At 36.7% G+C, this 8,549-nt stretch overlaps 2 protein-coding genes across 2 annotated transcripts; one reads left to right on the forward strand and one right to left on the reverse strand.

Annotated features, from left to right (window-relative positions):
* Positions 1-748: 748 nt before the first annotated feature.
* LOC113718010 (3-ketoacyl-CoA synthase 6-like) lies at positions 749-2,596 on the reverse strand. Its single transcript, XM_027242901.2, has one exon. It carries the CDS (start codon positions 2,575-2,577, stop codon positions 988-990), a length of 1,590 nt encoding a protein of 529 aa, XP_027098702.2. The 5' UTR covers positions 2,578-2,596; the 3' UTR covers positions 749-987.
* A 2,893-nt stretch (positions 2,597-5,489) lies between these two features.
* Positions 5,490-7,220, forward strand: LOC113718711 (3-ketoacyl-CoA synthase 6). Its single transcript, XM_027243611.2, has one exon. It carries the CDS (start codon positions 5,546-5,548, stop codon positions 7,022-7,024), a length of 1,479 nt encoding a protein of 492 aa, XP_027099412.1. The 5' UTR covers positions 5,490-5,545; the 3' UTR covers positions 7,025-7,220.
* Positions 7,221-8,549: the final 1,329 nt, after the last annotated feature.

Below are 8,549 nucleotides of genomic sequence, written 5' to 3' on the forward strand. Positions count from 1 at the left end.
ATCGTGCAACTATTTCTCGTAGCATATAGCTGCACGACCATAGAATTTTTAACCTTTAAATAACATTCCTTGGATAAATATATTGGTTGATTTCACCACTCAATCTCAATCATCGTCCATGTCGAAACCAGACTTGTGTCCGGCATAAAACACCCAATTCCAACATATGCGGAGCTCCACCCTCCACCCATTTCCTTAAGTTTATTTAACAGTGCAATATAACCAATTCAATATTTTCGTCAAAATCTGCAGTTGCTTTCAATTCCATCAAGGTTGAGTAGAATTTGACACATCCAAGAGAAGTAATACTTGCTGACGCAGCCGTATCCTTTCTTAAATTACACGGGTCATACTACATTGAAAGTGGGTAGGTGACACAGGTTGCAAGGTGTCTGTCTCTACGTGAGAAAAGTATGGTAATGAGCTAATCTACGATTCCAATTGGGAAAGAAACTTCTTCCAATTGGGAAAGAATTATTTGGCAACGCCAGGAATAACCATTTGTTCCTCCTCTAGGAAACCTATCCTTCTCGCTAGTCAATTGCGTACGTAGGAGAACTACAAAAATCAATCCTAATCTAATTGATGGAGAACAGAGCCTGTTCGTGCTTTGCAATGTCAATTATGTGAAGAAATTTGGTTAGTTTTTGCTGAGCCGAAAGTATTCTAGTTTATGTAATTGATTTTCAAGCTAATCTTGTCATGCTCTTATCAATTTTTTGTGCATGACAATCTGAGGGAGCGAAAAGAGTATAACAATGAACTGTATTGACATAGATAAGTGGTGAACATCTCATGTAAATGCAACCAACAAGTAAAACAACAACAACAAAAAAAAAAGTAAGTAAACAGATTAGTGACTAAGGTTGAAGTTCCAAAACTTAGAAATCTTCAAAAAAAGAAAATTTTAAAAGAGAATAAATAAAAAACCAATGAGAGAGATCAACTTTTCATATTCAGCGTCAACACCAGATGGGATGTTCCCCTTCAGAGCTTCACCACTTCAGGAATGTCGACAGGGTACCTATCAATACAGTCAGACCAAGGTCCATCTGTTGGTATCTCAATACTTTTGATACATTTCCAAACAGCACTGTTACACTTGAATCCACTTCCAAATGCAATCTGCCAAACTCTATTCCCTTTCCGCATTCTCCCTTTTGCTTCAATATAGCTTAGCTCATACCACAATGATGATGAAGAAGTATTTCCGAACCTGTGCAAAGTCATTCTTGATGCCTCGACATGTTCAGCTGATAACTGCAGATTCTTCTGCAGCTCATCAATTACAGCTCTGCCCCCTGCATGAATGCAAAAATGATCAAACGCTTGTTTGAAGTCAGGAATGTAAGGCTTCCACTTGGGATTAAAGAATTTTCTCCCCATCAGCGAGATTAAAAACAGAAGCTGCTCTGACGCAGGGAGGACCAAAGGGCCTATTGTGGTGATATTGGACTTCAGAGCTTCCCCTGCAATTGCCATGAGATCTTTAGACAAAGAAATCCCTGATTTTCCTTCAGGATCTTCTTCTTCAAAAACACATCTGTAAGCCTTGTCATCAGCTCCTTTATGAGTCCGAACAACGTGAAGAAGCCTATATTTCGCTCTTATTGAATCAGACCTTCGGTTCGAGAGAAAAATAGCGGCACCCCCCATTCGAAACAGGCAATTTGGAAGCAGCATTGACCTTTCCTTGCCTTGATAGTAGTTCGGCGTGATAATCTCAGTGCTGACAACAACAGCAATTGAATTAGGATAACTTTGAAGAAGATCACGAGCTAAATTAATTGAAATCATCCCTGCACTGCAGCCCATTCCCGAGAGATTAAAGCTCTTAATATCTCCCCTCATCTTGTACTTGTTGATCACCATTGCCGTGAGGGATGGAGTTGGGGAGAAAAGACTGCAATTTACTATCAGAATATCGACATCCTTAGCCTCGAGTCCTGTTTTCTTGAAAAGTGTATCAACTGCTGAGAATATAACCATTTCAGCTTCTTTTCTTGCAGCTTCCATGGATGGTGCTGGTGGGATATAGTGAATTGCAGGAGGCAAACAAGTCTCTTCACCAAGGCCTGAGCGTTCAAGAATCCTCATTTGGAATTCGACACTTTTTGGCTCTGTGCTAAGGATCAGTCTAGAATGTTCCATAAAACAAGAAAATGGTACACGACATGTTACGGGGGGTTTGTAACAAGCATAATCGACTAGATAAACTGGTCTAGGCCTTGACACGAAGTATAAAGTGGAGATGAAGATGATCAGATATGACGAGCACAAAATTTGGATAAAATCGAATTGGAGAGATTTCCACAGCGTGGCGATTTCATCAGGGCCTAATCTAATCAGTTCTAATAGGATGCCAGCAATTACTGGCACAAGCAAGAAAGTGAGAAAATGGTTCACTAGATATTGGTAGCCTAACTTCACATATTTGAGTTTGACTGAGCCAGAAAACTCGGGCGATCGCTGAGGCATTTTGAAAGAGGGAGAGGAAGTGAGGAGGGTGATCCAAAAATTGGATTCCAGAAGAGAAATTTTTTGAGTCGTGGAGTGAGTAATCAGGCTCTGGAGCATATATAGGGTGAATGTAAATGCTGGGGGTCCGTGGAAATGAATGGGGGGCAGATGAGCAGATTAAATGTAGGTCGTACCTCTCCCAACGATCACTCTTATACAATAGTCTTGTCGTATACTTACCATATTCGGAAATTCACGTTAGATTATTAAGTTGATAATGTTCATGCAAGAATTTATAGGTAACTCAATCTAATAGTAATAGATAGGGTTTAAAGATGAATTAATTTATTCGATATCAAATCAAGTTTGGTTTGCTAAGAAATCATTCGAACTTGCTTCATCAATTAGTTAAGCCAAATTTAAACAACGTTCTATAAATTTGATAACTGTCAAATTTATTCAAACTTGATTCGACAATTAAATAAGTTAATTTTGAACAAAATTTCAAATTCGTTAAAATAATCAATTAAGTTTGAACATTACGATATTCTTTCTTATTATTGGGATTATTTATACCCCTACAAATAGAACTGGATCTGTTTTGACTTTAGAGAGGAAAGGGCTCATACACGAACCAAACTAACCTCAATGACCGATGATCCTAGGACATGCTTCCTCTGAGGGACAAAGCTTTGTTTTGAAATTGCCAAAACGTATCACGATATGGACTGGACTTTGTGTGATACCCCTTTTTTCTTTTCGCCATTTCAGTCACTACATCCCCTATATCATGTCTTCCATTTATCTATTAACCTCGTGTAATGTTCGCTCAGAAAAAAAAAAAAACAAAAAATAGAAATAGATTACTGATAAAAAAAAAAATTTTTTTGGGATAGAAACAAGAGTTAAACCTATTAATTATGACAGACCAAAATAAGGGGAAAACCTATTCCCCTCAGGTCTGCATTCAAAACAAAGGCGAGTTCCTGAGGGCATGAATTTAAAGGGGAAAAAATAAAGACATTCTTGATTACTATAAGAACAATCTGAAGAAAAACAAGGCAAGAAGACTGAATAGCAAAAGGTGCTTTCTTATTTCTTGTTTTTGCAGTTGCGACAGTTGATACTATTCCCTTTTTTTTTTTTTTTTTTCTTTAGGCTGTTGATACTAATTTAACTTAAGGCGGAACATGTTTTGGTACGCTGGTGCCACTGGCCTCAAGTAATTAAAAGTTGTGATCATTCGTACCCAAAAAAAAAAAAAAAAATTTATAACGTACAAGAAATTCGAAAATTGTATTGTCTACAGTGTCACCTCAACCAAGGTAGTTGCAATTTGGTGGCTGCCTCCTTTATCTTCATTTTTACTTGGATGGTTGGTGAATTTTTAAATTCATCATTCCTGATTCCTTGCAATTTATAAGGCCTCTGATATCACCTCAATCCATGGTGGGATTTTAAGAATGATGAATTTGAAAGTTAGGTCTTTAAACAAAGGATTTACAAGAGGATTTGATGTAGAAACTACTTCAAAATTATTGAATAATAGTAAGCGTCACTCATTGAAGGATTTTTGAAGTTCACGAAACTAAAATCTATATCTTACTTGAAAAACTAAAAATTATTTAAGCATATTCAAAAGTCTAAATTGAGTATCTACGGAATAAAATTCATTTTATTTTAAATCTTTTCATCTACATAGCTAAAAAGTTTTCTTTCCTTGCTTATGAAAATCTAATACAGATGAAGACAAAATATAAAAAGTTAAGAAATGCTCTTTCTTGCCCCCTTTGGGCTGGATTTTTTTGCAAGAAATATGTGGTTAAAAATGCATGACAAAAATGACTGTTCTACTGACAAAAGCCTCCAAACATTCAAACTCTTCTGGCCAGGCCTAGTTTAATCCGCTATAATGGGCCTCCTTAGGACCGCAAGGAATTAAATGAAGCCCATCTTTTACAACCATTTACACAAAAATCACTTATTGTGGACGTGTCGCAAGGAAACAAATAACTCGGATCATCTTGCTCCACGGAATTCAGGAAATAGACCACGGGCTGGACTGGGCTGCAAACGAGCCAAGCCGAGTCGAGTTTTGACCTAATCGACCCGAGATTTGATTTAATTTTATTGAACTCGAGCTCGACGAGCTGACAATTTAAAACTTGAGCAATCAAGTCGAGTTTGAGCTCCAAAAAAATAAAAAATAAAAATTTTATTTTTTAAAAAATAAATAAAATAATATTTTTTCTTAATAAATAATAAAATATTAAGAATATATATGTAATTTTACTATTAAAATAAAAATATATATATACTTAAAATAAATAAATATATATATATATACTCGTTAGCTTACGAGTCGACTCGAGTTCGAGTCGAGCTTGACTTGAATCGCTCGCGAATGGCTCGATTCGTTTGCAGGCCCTGGACTCCCAGCATTTGAAAAAAAAAAAAAAAAAAGTAGAGCAGATTTTAACTTTTCCTAGTCACCGAATTTTCTTTTCAAGCTTTTATTTCCTTTTTTTATTTTACCCTTCTATTACCCAATTGTCAAGCACAAAATTATTTGGATTCTAACTTTGACAGCGAAAAATACTCTAAAAACCTTTCCCTAACCATTGAATCTACTCTATTGAATCGACTCTAGTGGTTCAATTGTCAAGCTTTTATATATAGATGTAAATGATAACTACGAAAATAATTGCAACAAACTGACAACTACTAGGGATTACTTTGCGCTAGTTTATATAATCAGAAACAAAAAAAAAAAAACTATTCTTGGCGTAAATGCTTTGAATACGTCGCAAAAATATCAATATGCTCACCTTAAATAATTTTCACCTTCTTGGACGAAACGTTTAATACTAATCTAACAAATCATACATAATTAAACCATAATTTTACCAATGAATAGTCCCTTTCCCTTCAGGTTTCCTGATTGATCCACTCATCTGCCACTATTCATTGAGACCCCCCTCCAGCGGCCTATATATTGGGGCATTCCCAATATATGGTAGCTTGTAACACTCCTCCAACTTGAATCAACCTCCCAAATCCCATATCAGTATACCCCAAAACCAAAATGCCTGAGGTCTCTGGTTCATTCAAGCTCAAGTTAGCCAAATTAGGATACCAATACCTAGTAAACCACATCATAACTTTCTTCCTCATTCCCATGATGATGTTTGTATTCATTCAAATCCTCCAAAGAAGCCCTGAAGAACTCCTAAGTCTTTGGAACGTTCTCAACTTCACACTTGTTCACGCCGTTTGTTCCTCATTTGCCATCATTTTCATAACTTCCTTTTACTTCATGTCCAAACCTCGTACGGTATACCTAGTAGATTTTGCATGTTTCAAACCTCCATGCCATTTCCGAGCACCTTATGCATCTTTTGTGGAACATGCCAGACTTGTCTTGCCTGATCACCCCAAAAGTGTAAGTTTCCAAACGAAAATGCTAGCAAGATCCGGTCTAGGTGAAGAGACATGTTTACCCCCCGCCATACACTACATCCCTCCAACGCCCACTAGGGAACTTGCTGGAGAAGAAGCTGAACTTGTAATTTTCTCAGCTATGGATTTAATCCTGAATCAAACTGGGCTTAAGCCACGAGATATTGATATACTCATCGTAAATTGCAGCGTTTATTCACCAACCCCGTCTTTGTCAGCTATGATCATCAATAAGTACAAGCTCAGGAGTAACATCAAGAGCTTCAATTTATCAGGAATGGGGTGCAGCGCAGGGCTGATTTCTGTCGATTTAGCCCGTGATCTGCTTCAAGTTCATCCAAATTCAAATGCTGTGATTGTAAGTACAGAGATTATCACCCCAAATTGCTATATGGGAAATGATAGATCAATGCTTCTGCCTAATTGTTTGTTTAGAATGGGAGGCGCTGCAATTCTTCTGTCCAATCGATGGACAGACAGATGGCGAGCAAAGTATCGTTTAGTCCACGTTGTAAGAACTCACAAAGGAGCCGATGATAAATCTTACAGATGTGTAGAACAAAAAGTAGATTCTGAAGGCAATCTAGGAATCTCGTTGTCCATTGATCTCATGGCAATCGCGGGCGAAGCTTTAAAGTCTAACATCACAACAATCGGCCCTCTTGTTCTTCCAGCATCAGAGCAACTCCTGTTTTTGCTCACCTTAATTGGCAGAAAAATCTTTAAGCTAAAGCTGAAGCCTTACATTCCCGACTTCAAACAAGCATTCGAGCACTTCTGCATCCATGCCGGAGGAAGGGCTGTGATAGATGAGCTGCAGAAGAGCCTGCAGCTTTCAGCTGAGCATGTTGAGGCATCGAGGATGGCCCTGCATAGGTTCGGGAATACTTCCTCATCATCATTATGGTATGAAATGAGCTACATTGAAGCTAAAGGGAGGATGAAGAAGGGTGACAGAGTTTGGCAGATTGCATTTGGGAGTGGATTCAAGTGCAATAGTGCAGTTTGGAAGTGTAACAGGGCCATAAAAGCTCCAACAAAAGGACCATGGGAAGACTGCATCGACAGATATCCCTTTTACATTCCTGAAGTGGTTAAGCTTTAAGTATGATTGCTTTCTTGGAAGTTTCTTCTATAGATCATGTTTGCATAGACTATGGTCTTAGACTCTTAGTCATTCACATGCTTGTATCATATGCATTGGAATTTGTATATTTTAGTAAAGGTGCAAGTATTTTAGATCATAGTTTATCGATAGATTGGCACGTTCGTAAGAATAATAATGTCTTTGTTGACGCGAACATGCCTCTTTATATGTTGCCCTGTCATGCACGTACAAGTCTTGTATGATTTCGTCTGTAAGTGAGGGCGTTGTTAATGGGAATTATTGCATGACCGTGGAGTGGTTGAATTATACGCTTTCATTGATTTAAAGGCAGTACACAAAGAAAACGACACAGTTGTGCTCATTCATTGCATGCGGCGGTGATGGTTGCCCGTCAAAATTTCACAAATTATGAGTTTGTTCAAATTGTAGGTAGGGGTAGGGGTGGCAATTTCTGATATGACTTGAAAACACGATATAAAGTTAATACAAAATAAATGAGTTTGGGTTGAAATTTCACGGATTTTGATCAAAATCGAGTCGAACTCGATGAACTCGAAAAGAAAACAGGTCAAATTCAGATCGCCCATGAGTTGACCCTAAGTTATTCTTTTTTCCCAAAGGCATTAACCACTTAACCCTAAATTAATTTGTTTAACTAGTATGAAGTTGAAATTGTTATGTTTGAACAAATGATGTATTACATTATTTTCTACTTTTATAGTGTTTTAATTTATTTCAAATCTAGTTTGGGATAAAACATTTTTACCATATTTTTTTATTTCAAATCTGGTTTAGAATTATTTTATCGAGATTCTTATTGTTTAATTATGTAATTATTCTTGTGCGAAATTAGTCTGTTAGAAATTACAATGGTAAATTCGTAAATTAGAGTTATGTTTCGAGTCATATTAGGTCATTCGTGTGACCCGTAAACCCGAAAATTTTGAATTTAGATAGAGTATCCTGACCCGTCACCAGTTGGCGTGTCAGGTTCAGGTTAGCAAGTTTCTGTTGAACCTGGGTTTCAAACCAACTCGCCAACTCGACATCTACCCGATTGCCACCCTTACATAGAGGTAGGTAAAAATATCCGCTACCCTGAAAATTCACCATATCCGAAAATTAGGATATTCAATCCGTATTATTTGATTAAATCAAAAGAGTGTCGAGTACCCAATTAAATGCGGAACGGATTAGGATCACATAATTAAAAACTTATGAATTCCCGACTCGACCCACATATTTTTTTTATTTTTTATTTTTATACATGTACTACAAAATAATATTTTTATAACTATATAAACAATTTCATTGAACAAATTGCATTACAAATATGGGAGACTATAGTTTGTTTATAAGTTTCATTTGTAAAGGTCATGATCTTATGTTTTCTAGAAAAAAATTTAATTAATGTGGAATATATACTTCAAAAATGTACTACTTATTTCAAATTTTCATTGATTTTGAATTCATTTTATTCTTTTCTCATTTTCTTGTATTCTCTTCGCATGTTTGTTTCTTG

This window comes from Coffea arabica, chromosome 11e (assembly GCF_036785885.1).
Source record: "Coffea arabica cultivar ET-39 chromosome 11e, Coffea Arabica ET-39 HiFi, whole genome shotgun sequence".
Taxonomy (NCBI): Eukaryota; Viridiplantae; Streptophyta; class Magnoliopsida; order Gentianales; family Rubiaceae; genus Coffea; species Coffea arabica.

What these genes read in the sequence shown, in the direction of transcription:
- LOC113718010 (XM_027242901.2), bottom strand. Translation starts at nt 2,577, where the DNA reads ATGCTCCAGAGCCTGATTACTCACTCCACGACTCAAAAAATTTCTCTT.
- LOC113718711 (XM_027243611.2), top strand. Translation starts at nt 5,546, where the DNA reads ATGCCTGAGGTCTCTGGTTCATTCAAGCTCAAGTTAGCCAAATTAGGA.